This window comes from Vigna unguiculata, chromosome 7, assembly GCF_004118075.2.
Source record: "Vigna unguiculata cultivar IT97K-499-35 chromosome 7, ASM411807v1, whole genome shotgun sequence".
Classification (NCBI taxonomy): domain Eukaryota; kingdom Viridiplantae; phylum Streptophyta; class Magnoliopsida; order Fabales; family Fabaceae; genus Vigna; species Vigna unguiculata.
The window spans coordinates 262,278-283,624 of record NC_040285.1 but is presented as its reverse complement, the minus strand read 5'-3'; the positions used below and the strand labels follow the sequence as shown (position 1 = coordinate 283,624).

The window sequence follows — 21,347 nt, the reverse complement described above, 5'->3', positions numbered from 1 at the left end:
TGTTTTAAACACATTCCTACTCTTTGACATAAAAGAAAACATGTTTGCTTAATATGCTTCACTTCTTTTAAAAAATTATATTTAATTTTGTGTATAATGTTTTAGCTTTTTATGAGAAATTAAAGTATACAATATTGCAATGTAAACATAAATATACTATTTATGAGAAATACTAAGAAGAATACAATATTCTTACCACCTTTTTTATTGTATTTTTTAACACCTTGAATTTACAGAAAATACCAAATTATGAATGACTCATTTAGTGAAAAGAAAAAGTAAAACCTGTGATTTTTTATTCTCAATATTTTTTAGCTAAAATTAAAATTACATTAAGAAAAAATGTGATGCTATTTTCTAAGAAAAACATTTTCTTACTCTGACTGAACAATGTAATTTCATATTTATCATTGAGTTGGATCTTAGTCCTTTTCCTTGAATTGTTTACTCTGATTTGTGAAGAAAATGTAACAATCTGTTGTCTTTTCTGAATGAAAGCTGACAATTCTCCATACCATAACAAATGCAAAAAAAATAGTTCTTGTGTTTGAAAACCTTGGTTTGGAAGCCATTGCTCCTTCTTCTTCTTCGCCTTGTTCTTGTTGTAGTGCACCAACTTCTCTTATTTTCAAAACCCACCTTCCTTTTCATCTTCTCATCAAACCCTTTTCATTTCTCACCGTGATTCATCTCAATGCTGTTTCCCTGAACCCGCCACAAAAAAAGAGTGAGAAAAACATAGTTTTTTATTAGAAACGAATCAATGGGGGCGGCACCGTCGACGCCGTACACGGTTGAGCATCTCGTCGGAACCTTCGTCGGTGATGAGTCCTTACCTCTCTCCTCTGACTTCTGGCAAAAGCTTATCGAGCTTCCGTTCGATGCCCAATTGCCCTCACAACGTGTTCATGAAGCTTGCCAGTTATTAGGTCTGTCATACACTCTTGCTTTCTCTCATCATTCTTTTTGTTTTTAGTTAAGTTATTCACTTGGTACTATATTTGACCCATTTTAACTTTCATGTTTTAGTCTCTTCATGGAAGAAACATAAAAGTTTTAGTCCCTGCACATTTTTTTAATCCACTCTCTCTCAGTTTTGTTGAAATTGATCAGAAATCACAAAATTTTGTGGCTCTCATGTTATAGTTAATGATTTTTTTATTCTGATTACATGGTTTCAATAAAATTTAACTAATAAAATTGAAAGAATGTGTTTAGAAGAGTGTATTCTTAACACTTTTCAAGTTAAGTTTTGGGTTATGTGGCTAACACCAGGGAATTTTTTTTTTTTTTTGTGTAGAAACATTGCTACAAAAACTTTATGAAAGTAATAAACTGCTACAAACACAAAAACAAAACTAAACAGGTACATAAACTTGCTGTTTTCTCAAATAGGGATTAAAAATTAAAATTTAAAATTTAAAATACGACCAAGTGAATAGTTTAAACCTTTGTTTTTGTTTTAAGAGAAAACTTCAATAAGGAACCATTTAATTGTTTATATGGAATTTTTTCTCTATAAAATTGTGTTATTAATGAATTAGTGGTGATTTGAGTTCTTCGTCTGTTCCTCAGAAGCAATTGTTAATAATTACCTGTTCTTTTTAAAGGAATTGGTATGTGACTGCAGGAAAGCGTTGAATTCTAGTTTGCATGCTAGTTATGGTATTGAGGAGGCTAAAGTTTGTTATTGATTAGGTGTTGTTTTGCTTGCTAATGTTTGGTTTTCATTTTGCAGCAAAAAACAACTGTAAGACGAGGCATCTTGCGAAGATTTTGTTTCATTTAGCATGCTACTTGCAGGAATCCATGTCTACTTCTGGTGTGCCACCGTTGGATTATGAAAAGGCTGTTAATGCAGTTTGCTTCACTTCAGTGTTCCTAAAACACTTGATTGAAAGTGCCCAAGATGGTGTTGTTGAGTTGTACCTGTCTCTCCATGATAACGAGTCGATACCAAAAAGTATTTTGGGAGGTAAGTACTATGTACTATAAAGTTCATAGAACTTTAGAAATTCATCTTTGCTAAGTACCCTTATCTAGGAAGCTTTTTTATCTTTCTTTATTATTTATTTATTTATGACTTTAATTTCTATGCACTATTAGTATATTTTTTGTATTGTCAATCATTAAGAAAGCGTGACTTTCAAATTAGTTATTATAAAAGTCAACAAGCATATTATTCATGGCAACCTGTGATTGATGCTAGTGCAAAAGTATTTTACACTGTTAGTGCATTAAGTTAACTTTTTCATTTATTTGGTTTTGTGGCAAGGTAATAAATTTTCAGATATCCGGCCCTGAAATATCCTCTTCTAGTTATTAAAATTCATCCAGATGCTCTATTCTAATGCAGATCAGACCATTGAAATTCTTGTTATGAGGAATGTGCTTAACTTTATTGGATCTGTAGACTTGAGGTATACCAGGGATAATAAATTGATAAACTTTTGTTGAGTTATTGTGTGAAACTGCAAACGTTTTTCACCCTGATTATATATATTGTTTTCTTATAGTCCCAATACATATTTCCTACATCTGGAGCTGCTTAATTTTACGATTATTGCAATGTCAACTCAGCTTCTATGTGGGCTATCTCCTAGATCGAATGATGTGAACCCATTTCTCGATGCAGCGATGGCTCAGGTAAGAAGCTGAAAATTAAATATCTAATTTGGCTATTTAGTTTCTCGCGATCTCCCGCTAGCAATTGAAGTTAGTGCACTCTTATCTTTTGCAGGATGGTCATCTGGTTAGTTCAGTTGTGTGCAAACTGGTTTTAAATTACATTAGCCGTCCTCGTGTTCCTTTTAATAGAGCTTCTTATCCCATATTTGATGATGGACGTGAGAATAGCATGCTAAAGAGAGTTGGTTCTGCAGCTGGTATGGGGAATGAATATAATTTTTTATATACGGACTTTTGAGGTGGAACATACATTGTTATTTATGAAAAGAAAATGCTAACTAGTGTCCTAAAGACACTTATTAAGGAATTAAAAGTAGAAAGATTTTTATTGTGATGTGTAAAGTGTGCTTCCCTATGATTCTTAATGTGATCGACTATAATTTTTATTTTAATAAAAACTTTCTCTTTTTAATTTCTTAACCAGTGTCCGTCAGAAAGACCCTTTACAAATGTTGTGATAATTTTCTTTTTGTTCAAAGTTGGAGACTTACTGACTGTCACTTCTTTTGGCATTTCCTTTTCTCCATTCAGCAAATATTGTTTTATTGCCATTCAGTTATTTGATCAGTTCAAGCAGTGAAGGTTCAAGAGATCCAATAGCGGATAGCAGTCTTCATGTGCTTCTTGTTCTCATTCATTATCATAAATGTCTTGTGAGTGAGGGCTATTCTCTCATAGAGAATCAAGTATCTGCTTCTTCAGATTCTTTACCTAAAGAGGACACATATTTTTCTGACAACCCTTACTGCAAGGCCTTAGAGCATGCAACTGATTGTGAATGTAATATATCTTTTATATCTTTGTGTTCTTTTAGTTGACTGGAGAGATCAATAATTTTATTTTCCAATGCTTTAAATGCAGTGGATCGTGTAGAATTTGAGGATAATGCACACAGTGATCAGCATGTAAAGTTGCCTTTTTCACCATTGTTTGATACCCTTGGCATGTGAGTATCAGGCTGCCTGAGTGTGCTGTTGATAACTGACATACTAGATCTGTAGCAAACTTATATTTGTTTATAGTTGAGTTATGCTATTCAAAATAGAATATACATGTCCAGCATACTATCATGAAAAGATGGTAACTTCCGTTTCTCAAAAAATGAGATTATCAGAAAAATGTATCAATAATCAGTTGTAAGTGAATCTTATGATGATAGAGTACTTGTTTCTTATGTTTTTCTGTTCACCACTGGATGAATGTCCTTCCTCTTTCTCTCTGTTCCCACCACATGTAGATCAAGCGAGAATTCTTGGACTTCTTTCCTTGTTGGACTTATATATATATATATATACACACACACACACACTCACACACACATATAGAGTTATGGGTATGCATGTGGTATCTTAATATTTTGTTTTACTTTTTTAATAGCAAGCGTGTCTGTAATATATACATAACGTACTTTTAGTGTATTCTTCATTATATTGAATTTTAAATGACAGTATTATAAACATTTCAACATTTTTCCCTCTCTAGGTGCTTAGCTGATGAAACAGCTGTCTTACTTCTGTACTCTTTGTTGCAAGGGAATTCCACCTTTCTGGAGTATGTCTTGGTCCGGACTGATTTGGATACATTGGTACGAAGAAATAAACTTAAATCCTCTTGAGAAAAGGTGGAATGAATTGATTATTATATTGTATGGATAAATATTAGTGGAATTCCTTGACTATGATTTGATATATGTAACTGGTTGATTTGAAAATCTGACAAATCATTCTTATATCTTAATCATACCAGTCTTACCAGTGCTTCTAAATGAATGAGGACTGAGTCACAGTCTGATAATCTGATCTTTGTGTTTATCTAATGAAATTAACAGTTAATGCCCATTCTAGAAGCATTATATGATGCTCGAAGGAGAACAGCCAATCAAATTTACATGTTGTTGATTATACTTCTCATACTTAGTCAAGATTCTTCTTTCAATGCGGGAGTCCATAAGCTGGTAAGACTTGTTTTTTGGCATTAGACAAAGTCTATTCTGTAATGATTGTGCCAATAGTAATCTAGTATGTTTATGGACAGATACTACCAACCGTTCCATGGTACAAAGAACGACTCCTCCTCCAGACTTCTCTTGGTTCTCTCATGGTCATCATTCTTATCAGAACTGTACAGTTTAATTTGTCTAAACTCCGGGTACGAGTCTTAATGCAAGTGGAACTATTAATTTAATTACCCCATGTATTTAAGCTTCCATTTTCTTCTGACTGATTAGTTAAGTTTCATATTATTAGTACACTGGCTAATTGAGATGGCTATTATGAGAGACTTGTTGACTGTTCTTATGAGTGTATTAATGGAATATATAAATTGATTGATGCTGTGGGTTGAATTGTCTTGCTTAAATATTTTGTCTCATTTTTCAATTTCAAGATACTTCAACTCAAGAAGATCAAAAACATTGGGCTGGCTTCTGATCCTAAACTTCACAGTTTAATTTTTTTCTCCTTACTCCAATCCTCAGCAGAAAAAGAAAAAAAATGCTTGTCTTAATTTTTTTCATATTTCAGAATGTTATGGATTGATGTGTTCCTGAGGAACACATGCATATGCTTTTATTCCAGTAAATTATAAGTTTTGATTGTTGACCTTGATAGCACAATTTAGACTATTGTGTGTGTAAGCCTTTAAGTTTACATGATGTACTTAATTATTTCTTCGATATGTTTAGATGTTGGGCTAAAAGGATATTGTTTGAATTGTGATAGGATGTATATCTTCATACAACGTGTCTGGCAACATTGGCAAACATGGCACCTCATGTCCACCATTTGAGTCCGTATGCATCTCAGAGGCTAGTCAGCCTCTTTCACATGCTATCAAGGAAGTATGTTGCCACTCTTTCTGGGATTTCATAATAAACTATATCCATTTCATATTTATATCTTGAATGACTGATTTATTGTATTAAGGTTTGATTCTAATGTTGATTATCGTTAGGTATAACAAATTATCTGATCCCAGAGATAAGAAGCTCAACGATGCAGAAAACAACTCAATTGAAATAAGTAGCCTTGTAGATATGGTATGTGATAAAAGCTTTTCACTTTTATCATTCATTGACTACAAACTTTTGACTGTTCCTTTTTCTAAATGTGTCTTTTGATACAGTCAGCGGAGTTGCACATATATACTGATTTCTTGAGGCTTATACTAGAAATTATAAATGCAATTCTGACTTATGCATTGCCTCGGAATCCTGAGGTACAATGTAATGTTGCACTTGATTAATTTCAGAGTTGACATATGCAAAACAAATTCTACATGTTTCCCAATAATAAGAAATTATATTTGCATTATGACCTTTAACATCAAATGTTTTGCTTTTGTGACGGGGACAGGTGGTGTATGCAATAATGCACAAGCAGGATGTCTTTCAGCCGTTCAAGAACCATCCCCGCTTCAATGAGCTCATTGAAAACATCTATACTGTACGTTTCATGTATTTCCTTCTAAGTCTCTAACATCATACATTTTTTTTCCCTTTAAAATCTTGCAACTTTAAAGGAGCACATTTCATAGTCTTTCTTTAGTTACATTACATTTGTGAATATTGTGTTTGTATAATACATCATGTCTCAAGAGTGTTCAAGTAATGTATTGTATTTTATATTTTGATACAATTAGTAATACAGAACAATCAAGATTAATTCTTGATTACTTTTATTGAACAACACTGCATGTGCCAAAAGAGAAGAAGCCAGAACTCAAGATTACAACTGAGGAAGCTTTGAGAGATCCTCACTCTCCTACCAGATCCTTTCAGGAAAAACCAAAAAACTCCTTTTTCCTATAATCTCTGATTATTTATAATAATCAGTTACATGACAGTTTTAAAAAACTAAAACAGAATTACTCTACAGAGGTTATAACTGTCATAGTCAGTTATTCCTCTTTTCCCTCCTTTTATAAACTATTCCAAACCTATCATATTTGCAGGTGTTAGAATTTTTTAACAGTCGCATGGATGCCCAAAGAATGGATGGTGGATGGTCAGTCAATGAAGTACTCCAAGTGGTAATTGATAACTGTCGATCTTGGCGCGTTGATGGGATGAAGGTAAAACGAAAATATTTTATGGTTTGTGGTTTAGTGATGATCACTTTCTTTTCTTTTGTAAGACTGTATCTTGTTTGGCAGATGTTTACTCAACTGCACTTCACGTATGAACAAGAGAGTCACCCAGAGGAGTTCTTCATCCCATATGTCTGGAAGCTAGTACTTTCCAAATGGTATGGAGATTCTTATCCACATACCTCATGATGACTATTTGCAACTTTTTTTCTCATTTATTGTTCGAACTTTGTTGATTATGGGGGTATATTAAATTCATCATCTTGTTTTTCACTGTAACTTTTGTTGATTACCTTTTAAATATGGTTTTCTTGGTCTGTGCATGTTTCTGATTTGAAAATTCTGTCATCTGCAGTGAATTTGAATTCAATGCAACAGCTATAAATTTGTTTCCAGCTGATATACCTACCAATGTACGTATCTGAATCTCCAGTGTATATTTATATGTATTTTTTGGATAAGCTCCATTATATATCTGTATAGCACTTCTAAGCAACTTAACTGTTACTTGTCAGAAAAGCTAAATTGCACCAGCCATTCTCTTTGACATGAAAAAAATAATGGAGTAAAGAATGGAAGAATTGGTTGTTTATGATGATTTGCTGCTTTAGTTTTCTTTTGTATAGGTGTGACATACTAATACATGAACTTGGAATAATGTCTTCAATGAAAAAATTGACTGTGTTGCAGAAACTTGACAATGCGGTGGAGGGAAATACATTCCAAAACAGTGACTTTGACCATGTCTGAGTATCAGCTTGATCCGTTGCCAAGTACTCCAATTCTGTTTGTGAATATTTGTATAGATAAATTAGTTACAAAAAAAAAAAGGTAATGTTCTCATTCTTTTCTGTTCATAAATTTTGAGTGTAATTGTTCACTCCTGAAGATGAAAATGGCTTGAGATATCCATGTAATGAATAAATGATGATGCTAACATGTCATCCATGTTATGTCATAGTTTATACAAGTTTGCAATCACTTGCACCTCATTTTATGGTTTGTGGTAGCTTTATGATAAGGCAGGTCTTCTTGGTATATCAAGATTCATTTTTATAGAAAACAATGCATATATGTTGATGATAATGGTTAGTTATATTCCAGATAGTTGATATGTATAATATTTAAATACTATCCTTCAAAAGTATAATATTTAAATTTTGAAACTCCAGTAATATATGGTATGATTTAGAACAACATGCTACAGAAACAATAGAAGTAGTTACTCCTTGATTTAAAAACCTGCACACTGTCTTGATTGTGTCAGCATTAGCCTCTCATGTAACATGAAAATATACAAATATTTATAGAACAAAAGATTGTAACCTGTTACAATGTTATGTATATTTTAAAACAATTATATGACTATTTTAAATACCTATATTTTAAATCAAAGATTTTCTAAAATAGTTTTTAATTAGGTACTCATTAACCAATCCTGTTTATTATTATGTGTCCTTGGACAAACATGTCTGGAAGAAATTTTAGTAGTGGAAAATAAGAAATAACAATTGAAATAAGTTTCTTTCCAAAAATTAAAATTAACTTACCCAAGTTAAAATTAAAAATTAAAAAAAATTGTATAAATGAACTTTGTTTGAATTAGCTTCTTTATAAAGAATTTTAGGGAAAAAAATACAACGAGTTTCTCTATAAACTAAAATTAATTAAATAAATTTAAAGAATTTATGAGCTAGTGCATAAACTAATTCTAATAGTTTTATTTTTTTGAAGTTTTTTATCAAGAATTTTACTAAAATTAAAATTTATTACTAAACTAATTTTAGTTTTCTAAGAGATATATTAAAAGAAAGCTTTTCAAAATACCCTAATGTAAAAAATAAGAAGGCATTGAAAGCTTATAGTGTTGATGTTAACAAGAAAAAGTAAAAATGTATATAATAGACATGAAGTCGTTAAATCTTTGAGCAGGTTTCATATAAAATTTTCAGAATACATACCACTTTGAATGAGTTAATTTAGTCCTTAAAAATGTGAAAAATATGATTTAATTACTCAATATGTAAAAAACATAATAATTATGTTGTAATGTCAAAGAGGATCAATTTGTCTTTAAATTATACAAGAAAATATTATTGATATATTTTTTTACATATCTAACAACTAAATTATAATTTTTACTTTTAGTAAGACTTTTTAAACACTATATTATCACCATTCATATATTAAGAGGTCAAATTTGTCATTCACCTAAAATTTTCAGTATCTTCTCTCCCCCTAATTAACTTTTCCTAAGAAGAAATTATATTTAAGCAAATGTAAGTATGAAATCTTTGGAATACATGCCAAGAGTTCGGAGTTTTTGTAGAAATTACCTTGTGAAAAGGCTGATTTAAATTTTCTTTTTCTTTTCTAGAAATATTTATAGAAAAAATGTTCCATTGATACTCATTATGTGAAATAAATGAGTGCTACATTCTTACATGAATTTTTATGAAGATGGTTCACTCTTAAGAACTATTGATCTTACCATCTATCTTTACATAAGAATTTCATAAGAACTAATTTTTACTTTTATATGGTAACTTGTTGATGTTGGTACAAAAGCTTCAAATTTAAAGATTTAATAATAATAATAATATTACATGAATTAAAAATCTTGTACTAGAATATGGGTTTATGTTATAATTTGTGGTTTAAATTTATTCTAAGTGATTTCTTTATTTTCTTTTATGTTGTTTTGTTTAAGTGAATACTTCATGGGAAACTATTTTAATTTGTTTAAAATGTTGACTTTTATTTTAACATATTAAACGCTTTTAACCTATTAAAATGTTCTTGTTTAATTTGTAAGAAAAATATAATTTAATTAATTTAAATTTTTATTTTAATATGTTAATTTTGCTTAAGCACTTCAAAGTCTAAAAATCGAATAAAACGGTTTAAAATTTATAGTTTAGTGATTTCAGTCCTTTAAAAACATGTTTTAACGTATTAAAATTCTGCAACAAGAGACATTAGTTTCATATATAAATGCAATAACATTAATCTATTAAAACTTGACAATTCTATATAAAAGATATCTCAATCTATTTGTGTTATCCATTTGGAATAGGTTATAAATAATTTCTGAACAATGAAATTAGCTTTACAAACTAAAAACACACTTCTTAGATCATCTATTTTTTCTTCTCATCTTGTGCTACACTTTATCCATGCGATCATTTTCCTCTTTCTAATTTCCTTGGTGTATGGGCTATAAATGCAAAATCCTTTCTTTTTCAAAGCCTTCAAGTCAATGAAAACCAGATATATCTCCCTTTCTTCACTCCATTCCTTTTTTTTTTTTTCTTTTTATTAGAATTCTCTTCAATGAAGACCCTGAACAAGGAGGAAAGAGGAATAGAAGAGATTTGGGTGGAAGCTATAATCAAGATGCTATAACTGCCCAAGAATTCTCCATCTGCAAAATAGATGCATAAATATCAAATTTGATCGAATAAATGACTTCAAACAATGTATCATATAACCGTTTAGCAGGAATTGCTCACCATGCATAACAACAATGGCCCCATACCATTACATAGAGTAGATTATGCCACCAGAATCGGGAAAAAACCAAATTCATAAGAATATTATTTGCAGATCCCTTTTAATAATTTTCTCTCGTGTCTGTTATGTTCCTTTTTCGCAGGGTTAAAAACCACGATTCAACATGCACATAAAAAAAATTCTTCATGTTTTTCTTCGATAGCACCTTGAAAAGCTTGCAGGAGCAGTGAATATAAAGCAGCCGAAGCAACTTCTCTAGCTGTTTGCCCCTAGTATTGCCTGCAATGAAATATCACATTTGAAATATACATATACACGAGGTTCGAACGTAAAACATGTACAACAAACAGATTCTTAAAACTATTATAATATAGGTCTATTTGAAACAAACTTCTTTCTATATTTTTTTCAGAATAAAAACAATGCATAAAGTAAAATTAGTGATGTATAAACTAATTTTTAGAAACTATATCTTATTAAGTTCTCTAAAATTTAATGTTTACCACATCTATAAACTAATTTTAACTTAAATAGAGATCTTAGTTTCATTTTTTCCTTCTTATTTTTCTCTTCTAAAATTATTTATGCAGAAATTTCTTCAAACATATACTACGTAACAAACAAAGGACTTTTCCTTCCAATTCTGAAAGGGTCAATGAAGAATTTAATCTTCAAGCCTTAACGAAACAATCTTCTGTCAAGAAAAATCTGTACACCTAAGCACAACATCCAGGCCTCACCCATAACTAAAGCCAATTAATTCATAATAATAAAGGCAAAATATGATGCCAGTCACTTCAGACTTGCCTTAGAAACCATGTGAAATTTAAAAATAACATTCAAATACACTTAAGCTCCAAATCAATAATAAATATTACCTGGAGTTGAAATTGAAGGCAGTAGGAAAAAAGGGGGAGCAGTTCCCTGGAACAGGGTGCCCTAGTGACTGCAAGCAGCATTTCCACTCAGTAAACTTTCATAAATCACAATCAGTGAACGCATCGATGCATATTGCAATCAGGGAAGGCCTAGCAATTGTCAAAGAAATATACATAAAACAACCTTTTTCCTTTGCCATGTTTCCCAAAAGAAGTTCTGTTAACGAATTTAAGAAAAATGCACAGATATTTATAGACTTGAAAAGGATAAAAACAATTGGGATTTGAGATTAATGGAATACCGCATTTATCTGGTCCAACATATGAAACCCAAAAGTAACGAGCATTTGATGACCATAAAAGTTAATTAAATTGAAACTAAAACTTCTAACCTTGGTTTCCACACATGTAGTGATCATTTGTCAAAAAAGCTTCTCAGCTTCATCATTCCTACCTTTTTCTCCAAAGCAGATGAATAACTGACTCCGATATCATGGAAGGGAGCCGATTGCATTCCATTTAATGTAAAAGTGAGGCCTGTCTTTATTCTAACAATCTGGAAGATAGCCTCTAATGATAGCCTTTACAAAGCTCATTGATTAGATAGGTTTGGACATCTGGATGATAGCCTCTAATGAAAAGATACTGGGAAATCTTCCGTGCAGTCTTTGGCCTCCCACTTTTGTGCAACCCATTTATAAGTATATTGTATGTGCGCAAATTTGGACTAATACCTTGATCAACAATTTGATATTTTAATAATGCAATTGCCTTGTCAAGTTGCTGCCCGTTGCATAAAGCATCTAACAAGATATTGTAGGTTACAATATCTGGAACCAAATTCTTGAAACACATTTGATTAAAAAGATTCATGGCTTCATCCAATCTTCTATTCTTGCAACAGCCACTAATCAATATGTTGTAACTCCAAACATTAGGGGCAAAACTTCTTTCGAAGATGAGATGTTTAAAAAATGCTATTGCCTTGTCAACATGCTCAATTCTACATAAAGATTCTAACAAGATATTGTAAGTGGTTACATCTGGAGGTGGTTGACCACAATAATGCATTTCATCAACAAGCTTACATGCATCAGAGATTCCCCCAGATTTGCATAAACCATCAACCAGAGAATTGTAAGTTATAATATTTGGAACTAAATTCGTAAGAAACATATGTTCAAGTACATTCATAGCTTCATCCACTCTTTCAATCTTGCAATAACCTTTAATCAAGATGTTATAGCTCCAAACATCAGGCACCAAACCCGTTTCAATCATCCCATGAAATAATTTTCTAGCCTCATCCACTCTATCAATCAAACAATATCCATGCATCAAAATAGTATAAGTAATAATGTCAGGTTGTTCACCTCTTTCAATCATCCTATGAAATAACTTTTTTGCCTCACCGACTTTATTGTTTAAACAATATCCATTCATCAAAATATTGTAAATAATAATGTCATGTTGTTCACCTCTTTCAATCATCAAATTAAATAACTCTCTTGCCTCATCCACTCTATTGTTTAAACAATACCCATTCAGCAAAGATCTAACTTCTTTCCGTTGGCCTGCACGACACAAACCATAAATTAATGAACTAAAAGTGAAAATATCTGGGAAAATTCCCTGAACAATCATTTTGGAACACAAAACACGTGCCTCATTTATATGTCCATCTTTGCACAAACAATGGACAATTGTATTGTACATTACAAGATTGGGCTTAACCAACTGTCCCTCCATCTTCTGAAGCAGTTGAATGGCAGCTCTTGTGTTTCCCATCTTACTCTTACACAGCCCATTGATTAAGGTTCCATAGAGAACATCATCGAACAAAATCCTTCGTGCAACCATTTCATTGTAAATGTGTAGTGCATCCAGCATCTTATCATTAACACACAATCCCTTCATCAGCGTAGTAAAAGTCACCACATTTGGTTGACAACCCCACTTAATAATCTTACCCATTACAGAGAATGCAAAATCCATCCGACCCATGTGGCAGAAACAGTTGATCAAAATGTTAAAAGTGACTGTAAACGGCACAACACCCTTATATTCCATTAGGGTATATAGATTAATAGCTGTCGCATAGTATTTCATCTTCACAATCATTCCTAAGATTTTGGTGAATTCCACAATCGATGGCAGGGGATGCATATCAACCATGCGATGAATCAAAGCCACAGCATCATCAATACCACCAATTCTGTAAGTGCTTTCCGATGGCAATGGCTGCGAATGTAGATGTATCCTCCTCATATGTGGCATAAGAAGGCGAGGAAGTTTCAGGAATTGCATACCTCGCCGTATACCACATGTGCTCTACTCCAAACACACAACACAATATGCTCACTCTAAATTTCTCAGTCCTTCCCCATGACCTTCCACTAGGTTTAACAACAAAACAGTAGAACTACATGGAAGAATGAAAACAGCTCCCTTATCCATAAACTCTTTATTTTCTGCACTAACTAAAACATGGAAAATATGAATTAACATACAATGAATATTTTTAAACAGAATAACCAAAAACAAAATAAAAAATATAAGTTAACAAACCAAATGGGTATGTGCCAACCTTTTATTTTTTTTCTCAAAAAAAGTAATCCTATAAGAAAAGGAACTAACAAACGGGTATCATAGGGAGACATTTTGACAAACGGAAAGAGTGCATACAGACACATACATATTGGAAAACCATTCTTTTTTTAATAAAGAGAGATTGATTTTCAGTGTATAGATGTAATGTAAAATGACTGAGTCATAGCTACAAACTGAACAAAGTTGGGGGAACATAATATAACATGATGGAAGTGCAGGGAGTGAAAAGGGAGATGGTGAAACATGGTTTAAAGGGTTACCGGAGAGGCAAAGACGTGAACTTGTGTATGCTAGAATGAGCGGCAAGAGTTGTCTGTGTTTCTTCCGTTTGCTGAGGCAGTGTGGTGGCGGTGGTGGTGGTGCCGTCAACGTGAAAGAACACAGCATGACTTCACCTTAGGTATTCTTCTGTTTAAACTTTCTTCGCACCATGTTTTCCAAACGAAAAATGAATAAAAAAAAATAAGGTGGAAATGGAATGTTATAAATATAATAAACACAATTAAAAAATGACACTAACAAAGTTATTATTAAACATATTGTATGATAACAATTTTTTTTTACAACAAATTTATTTAAAAACATATATTTGTTTGACAAGTTATAACATTTTTTTAAGGCTAATTAAGCTTTTTATACTTTCAAAAAACTTCATTATTTTTTATTAGTAATTTTCAATAAATACGAAATATTGATTGATATTTTCATGTGTGGTACCATATAACACCTTCAGAAATCAACAAATTAATACATTACTTATTAAATATTAAGTATCGAAAGTACCTAAAACTTATTTTGTTTTCTTTCTTCTTGAAAGTCTATAATTTTTCTAAAGAATTGATGAACAATTATCCATAATTTCTTCTCAAATAATATTTTATGTTTTCCTCTTATATGTTATTTAATTTGTCTATTTTTTACGATATGAGACTTTAATTCATAATTAAATTTTAAAAATTAAGACAACAAAATACCCTATGAAAAACGTATTTCATTCTATCTCTCCCACTTAAAAAAAAAACAAAAAAAAATTATTGTAAGAAATCATATTCAATAAAATAAGAAAAATGTATAGAAATATCTATTTTTAAAAATGTAACTCCTCATTTTTTTTCTTCAAGTCTATAGTTAACACAAATTGCATAATAAAACTTTATTCTCAACTTATTAAAAATATCAATAAAAAATAAAAAAATATTATTGTTTTACAATCATAAATTTTATTGAAAAGAAAAAATCATAAACTTTATTGAAAAGGAAAAAAAATACAAATTGTTCCCAAACATTGTTAATAATGACCATTTTTCTTAATATTGTGCATTTTTCTCAACCTATACGATCATATGCTCGCATAATAAATTACAATGTGGAAACCACAATCACAAACAGGTGGCTGAGCTAAAATGAAAAATATCAATTTTGAAAATAAACTCGTTTAATGTTTAAAACTTATGATATTAAAAAAATATATTTTTTTATAACAGACCACAAAAACGTCATGACCCGTAAAGTTCTTAATCCAAAGACATTCGTTTTCTGACTTTAACACTAAAGAGGCAAGTATTAAACATTGATCAATAGAACCCTCTATTCAAATACATCCTTCGAATTCAATCCTCTAAAATCCTCATAAGCAAACCTTGATTCATAGAGTTGAGTTTAGATATATTCATCCTCTAACATCAACATTCAAAAACAATGGATTTTAAAACCATTAATGATTTGGATTGAGAACATCTCTAGATAAACATTTTTAAAATAACTTTCAAATAAAAAATTAAATGATATTCATAAATAGAAATGAACTCATATATAAACTAATTTATAAAAAGTTATTTCATATCAATTTTTTAATGTTTTGTATTTTTAATTTATATAATTTTTTTTCTTATTTATTTCTCTGTCAAAGAAATTTGTCAAATGCTGCTCAAATGCTTAAGTTAAGAAATAACAAGTCGTCTAGACTTTAACAGAAGAAAAGACAATCATTCAAATGCATATCCATGTTATACCAAATTTTAATCAAGGGAAAATAAATGAATAACTACTTAAACTTAGATTCAAAGAAAACAAGAAGACGATAATTACTCATTAATTAGCTTAACAATTAAACATATGATCATCCTAAATATAAGAATTAAAATTTGGTTCTTCATCTTTATTTTTAATGTTTTTAATTTAATAAGAGTTAAAGTTGATTTATTTGGTAAACCCATTAAATTGAAAGAAAAAAAAAGATTAAGACGGGGAGTAATATTAATTAGAAAAGTTTGATCTCTCCTTTTATACAAGTAGATAGATCAAGCTATTCCAAAATAATTTCAAAGAGAGTTTAATACTTATTATAACTACTCACTTTTATTAAATCTAATAATTTTAATGAGTAATTAATTTTAATTATTAAATTTTAAAAAAAGAAAATAATAAAAATGGAGATAAATCAATCTAAAAGTATATTTTGTTTCTTCCTTTCTAAATACTAACAAAAGATATATTAACATGAATAAACACTAATAAAGATATATTACCGAAATAAACAGAAAACATTCATGTAATAAACAACTGGGTGAAGATACCACGTAATCTAATCTTTTCTTTAATAAAGAAAAGTTAAGATCACGCTGGCAGCTTCAACCAGTAGAATCTCATGATACGATGATACGATGAAAGAGTTAGAACTAAAGAAAAGAAATGATGGAAGTGTAATTGATATATAGAATGGATGAAAGAAAAGTAGGAGTGAGGAGCATTATATATAGCAACTCTCAGAAGATATGGTATAGAATATTAGAAGATATAGTTGTGTTAGGGAAGTAGAAAGGAGTGAAAAGAAAAGAAAAAAATTGAAGAGGTAGACAAAAGAAAGTAGGTAAAAGTGGTCCCAAATGAATGTTGTCACCCCAACAATACACCATGCATTTTTGTGGAGAAGATAGTGAGTGTTTTGTATGTACATATATTGCAAGAGCATTAATGGAGTTTGGGTTGGGAGAGTGGGGGACCCTTTACACACTCACACTTCATTTCATTTCATTAAGCAATTTAGCAGTGAGAATGAAAAAGAGAAAGAAGAAGAAGATGAGAAAACATGTATGGGGGGACCATTCTTGCATGGCTATGGAAGCTTAGACATGCATTACTAAACATTCATTTCATTTCATGAAGATGCAAAATTAACCATCTTTTCTTTCCATATTCTTTCTCTCTATCTATCTATCTATAACACTTCTACCACCATACACATCCCATCACTTAAGGATCTTCTTTCGGTGCCAATTTTTTATTTCCATTTACTTTAAATCTCAATGTACTTTGGATTAATTATGTTTCAATTAATCATTGGAAATTTAGTTTTATTTTACATGCTAGAGAGAGTGAAAAGGAATAGTTTATGAAATTGAAGACCGTAGATGTGATCATAAAACATATAGTTTAGGTTTAGGGTTTATGAGAAAGGTTTTCACACTTGAAACCATATAGTTCTCGATAATCTGTACAATATATCATAATCATAAAACAAAAATGGAGATTAAATTATTCTGATTTTGTTAGTTAACAATATAAGAGATATTTCCCTTCATTTTCCAACAATGTAGAGAATATTTAATTTCAAGTGGGGGACATACATTCACCAAAAAACATCCTTGAATTTCTTTTATATACCTGACTACTCATGCATATTAATTGATTTTTCTATATTTCAATTTTTTAATATTTTAAATTAAACTATTTAAATAAATCTTTAAAATATAATTCAGATTAAAATTATTTTTTAAATAAAATTTAAGTCAAATTACTCAATAAAATATTAATGCAAATTAATTAAGTCTTTTTAAAAAATAAATTTTTATTGAATTATGTCAAAATATAAATTTTAAAAAGTTAATCTTTTACGACATAATTAAATACTAATCATATCAACTACTCAGAATATATATTTAGTATCCACGGACCACAGATATATGTGGATACAAATTTGTTTTCCAACTTAATCATCAAATGAATGTAGATTATATATTGATGTAAATTGATCATACATAAATTTAGACAAAAAACATTTACTTATATCTTAACATGGGTTTATTTTTATATTTAACCATACAAAACCAGAGTCTTAGGCTTACATAAAAAATGAGCACATGATCGCAATTTTAGGATTTTAAATGTATATGTGAACTAGGTTTTGCTTTCAAGAAAAAAAAATAGAGAGCTTTATCTTAGCTTTCTATAGAAAAATAATCAACTTAAAAAATGAGATAGTGAAATTTTTGTGAACAATTGCTCAAAAATTTACGTCTGATTTCTTTGTAACATATGCAAATTTGTTCTTTTACCTCTTAGCATGATGTAACATACATAAATTAAAATCATAAGATGGCCAATTTTAGATTGAAATTCAGAATTTAGAAATAATAGTGATACACTTTTACTATATATGTTACTTGAATTAAGGAATTATACCAGTCAGTTTTAGATTGATCAAGTCCAAAAGCAAGTTTGAATAAATAGCATTTTATTTATGATGATTAAAACATGTTATAATAATAGTATATGTTAGGTTATTTGGCAATTTCATACGATATACAATGTTGCCATTTTCTAGGTTATAATATACTTATAATTTAAAAAAAAAATCTTTGAAAATAAACGTTATTATCATCATGTTTGCACTGATATTTAAAAAGGGTTAAATATGTTTTTTATCTCTCAAATTTTAGTAAAATTTAGAATTAGTTATTTTTTTAAAAATTTTGACCAATTTAGTCTTTAATTCTTAAAAATGTGTGAATTCAGTTTTTAATCAAATTTTGTTAAGTTTATCTTACGTTTCATATGTATATCATGATAGTATTTGAATTGTTTACTCTGTTTGACACATTTTCTCTTTATGTTAACTCAAATATTATTGTAAAACGCGTTTGGAATGTCAAATAAACTTAACAAAATTTGAGTAAAATGACTAAATTCACGCATTTCCAAAAATGAAGGACTAAATTGGTTAAAAATTTTGAAGAGTGACTAATTCTAAATTTCACTTAAACTTGAAAGACTAAAAACATATTTAAGCCATTTAAAAAAAGAATTTCCAGATTTTATATATAATTTAAATTTGAGTATGGTGATAGCCATAACTTGTGGTTCCATATATGAGAAAAAACAAATTTTTGCAGTGATAGATTGTTGACAATGAATGAGAGAATCTATTATTAATGAGAAGAAGATGACTAAAATTTTGGAGTTTTGTATGGAAATTTTAATTATTACCTAAGATAGAAATTTTACTATTATTTATTTATGAGTGAGAAACAGAGGCTAAAGGAACAGGCAGCATAACCAGGTCCATGAAAAGCAATCTCTGCACCATCTAAAGCCAAAACACAAGTTTCCATTTTTCTCTCTTTATACTTTCACATGTTCAACTCCATATAGTATATACCTTTTCTCCATACAATTTTTTATTCATCATGTCACAATCTTTTACAAACTATGTCAATTCAAAATTAACACAAAAAAATTATCTACCAAATTTAAATTTACAGTAAAAAATATTTGTTATTTTTTAAATGGTTTTTCTTCAGAAAGTCATTTACAATGATTTTTTTTTTCACATAAAATTTTACTCTACATTTTTTTTTTATTTTGCATAAAGTTTTTCTGATAAAAAATAATTTAAAAATTTCTTACGAAATTTTAAATTATAAAATTACTAATTATTTATGAGAAATTGCGTATCAACCAGCTATGGGAAAATAGCGGAAAGTTCTTCTGTTACAAATCTTTATAAGAAATCAACATGGAAAATCCCCCAAAATATAACAAATTTTCAATGACTCTTTATATTAATAAAATAAAAAAAGTTTTAGTAGTTCAATGTTCGATGAACTTGATTAGACACCTTAATACTTAATTATTTAAAGGTTTTGCATAAATTTTACGTTTGATTTTTTTAAAAATAATTTGTTCTTTTGTCATTTTTTTACATTTTTTATTTATTGAAGTTCTATACTAAACAAAATTTGATATCTCACTCTATGATATTTCTTTCAACAATTATCTTGTATCCTAGTTGGTTATAAACTAGATCTAAAAAAATTCTTTGAGAAGCATTGTTAATAATAATTTATAAACAACGAATACATTTAAAAAGGGTAATTTTTTTAATGTAGTTTAATATTTTTTATAGAAGGTTAATTTCTTCCATCAGTACTTATTTCAAAGTTTCAAATTCATAAACAAAGATAACTGTTACACGTCCTTAAAGATTGACACAATACTTTCTTTATTTCAATTTACTCTCTTTTAGAAAATTTCAACTATTATAATCCAAATTAAAAAAAAAAAACTCAAAAGTGAAATTATATTTTAAAATTTTTCCCAAATGAAATTTGGTATGCATAGAAAATAAGTAAGAACAATTACTTTTTTAGAAGAAATAAAAAAATTAATCTTCAACTGTTCGAGTAATCTCATCCTTCCCATTTTCATAACACAAAAAAACAAAGATTTAATACCTTTTTTTTTAAGTTCAAAGCAAAATAAACACCGGTGTAGTGAAAACTTTCTGGCACCATTTTTATTTTATATTTTGATTTTTTCAATCAAAATATATTCAAGCGAGATAAAAGTCTTCACTACTAAAGCTAAAATCAATTAAAATAAGATTGAAAAAAAATGAATAGGTTTTTCAACCGAAAACTATTCTCTAAATCATTTTGAAATTTATTCTAATATATTTAAAACTTGAATAGAATAATAAGTTTTGATTCTGAAAATAATTGAAGTTTATTCGACTACATGTTTATGTTTATAGTATAACCAAAGTCTATTTTTCACTATATATTTTGACTTTTTTTTATAATTGAAGTCTATTATATTTTTTTTCTGTGTTTACATTATTATTATTATTAGAAATAATTAAGTGTTAGTCAAAGTCTTATATTGAATAAAATAGATAAAATTAAACATTATATAAAAATAAATGTTCATGATACTATTTTTTTAAAGTTTTAGAATAAAAGTGATATCAATAACATATATAAAAAAAAAATTCCAACAATTATGAATCTAGACAAAAACAAAACAACAAAATGCAATAATATATAAATAACAATTTTAAATCATAACACTTTAAATATCCTACAAATATATGTTACACATAGTTATTACAAAGTATATTAAATCATAATATTGTACATTTTTACTATGTAGTTGACGAAAGATTTAATCATACGATACATCCAAAAGTTATATAGGCTAGGCTTCGATTCTATGTAAAACTAAAACTGAAGTCTATTAACAAACTATATAACGGTTTATAAAATAACAAAGTATTCCTCTTCATTGGGAGTCATATTAATACTTTCATTATATATTAATACTTGCTTAATGCAAAATATCATTCAAATTGTCCAAATAATTTAGCACACAAATCCTCATTAGGTTCTTAATGACTAAATCATTCTTTCTTACTGTTTATTTATAATAATAATAATAATAATAATAATAATAATAATAATAATAATAATAGTAAACTTCAAAAAAATTACATAAATTAATTTTTACTTATTAAAA

The 21,347-nt window shown here is 29.1% G+C and overlaps 2 protein-coding genes across 8 annotated transcripts; one reads left to right on the top strand and one right to left on the bottom strand.

The window, feature by feature from the left end:
- The first annotated feature begins 451 nt into the window (after nucleotides 1-451).
- LOC114189953 (dymeclin-like) lies at nucleotides 452-7,766 on the top strand. 2 transcript variants are annotated; one of them, XM_028078683.1, is made up of 18 exons: nucleotides 452-929; nucleotides 1,739-1,975; nucleotides 2,357-2,420; nucleotides 2,517-2,646; nucleotides 2,741-2,885; nucleotides 3,220-3,468; nucleotides 3,550-3,634; nucleotides 4,171-4,273; nucleotides 4,517-4,642; nucleotides 4,723-4,836; nucleotides 5,409-5,527; nucleotides 5,641-5,725; nucleotides 5,812-5,904; nucleotides 6,042-6,131; nucleotides 6,640-6,759; nucleotides 6,841-6,932; nucleotides 7,130-7,187; nucleotides 7,465-7,766. In XM_028078683.1, exons 1-18 carry the CDS (start codon nucleotides 764-766, stop codon nucleotides 7,522-7,524), a joined length of 2,136 nt encoding a protein of 711 aa, XP_027934484.1. In that variant the 5' UTR covers nucleotides 452-763; the 3' UTR covers nucleotides 7,525-7,766. The 2 variants fall into 2 exon arrangements, with proteins under 2 accessions (XP_027934484.1, XP_027934485.1); XM_028078684.1 differs by having other exon boundaries at nucleotides 454-929; nucleotides 2,362-2,420.
- A 2,006-nt stretch (nucleotides 7,767-9,772) lies between these two features.
- LOC114189800 (pentatricopeptide repeat-containing protein At5g16640, mitochondrial-like) lies at nucleotides 9,773-14,208 on the bottom strand. Of its 6 annotated transcripts, none has more exons than XM_028078493.1 (5): nucleotides 14,036-14,208; nucleotides 11,558-13,645; nucleotides 11,166-11,315; nucleotides 10,287-10,566; nucleotides 9,773-10,198 (listed from the first exon to the last, which is right to left on the bottom strand). In XM_028078493.1, exon 2 carries the CDS (start codon nucleotides 13,470-13,472, stop codon nucleotides 11,736-11,738), a length of 1,737 nt encoding a protein of 578 aa, XP_027934294.1. In that variant the 5' UTR covers nucleotides 13,473-13,645; nucleotides 14,036-14,208; the 3' UTR covers nucleotides 9,773-10,198; nucleotides 10,287-10,566; nucleotides 11,166-11,315; nucleotides 11,558-11,735. The 6 variants fall into 6 exon arrangements, with proteins under 6 accessions (XP_027934294.1, XP_027934297.1, XP_027934296.1 ...); XM_028078496.1 differs by having other exon boundaries at nucleotides 11,166-11,233; XM_028078495.1 differs by having other exon boundaries at nucleotides 11,620-13,645.
- Nucleotides 14,209-21,347: the final 7,139 nt, after the last annotated feature.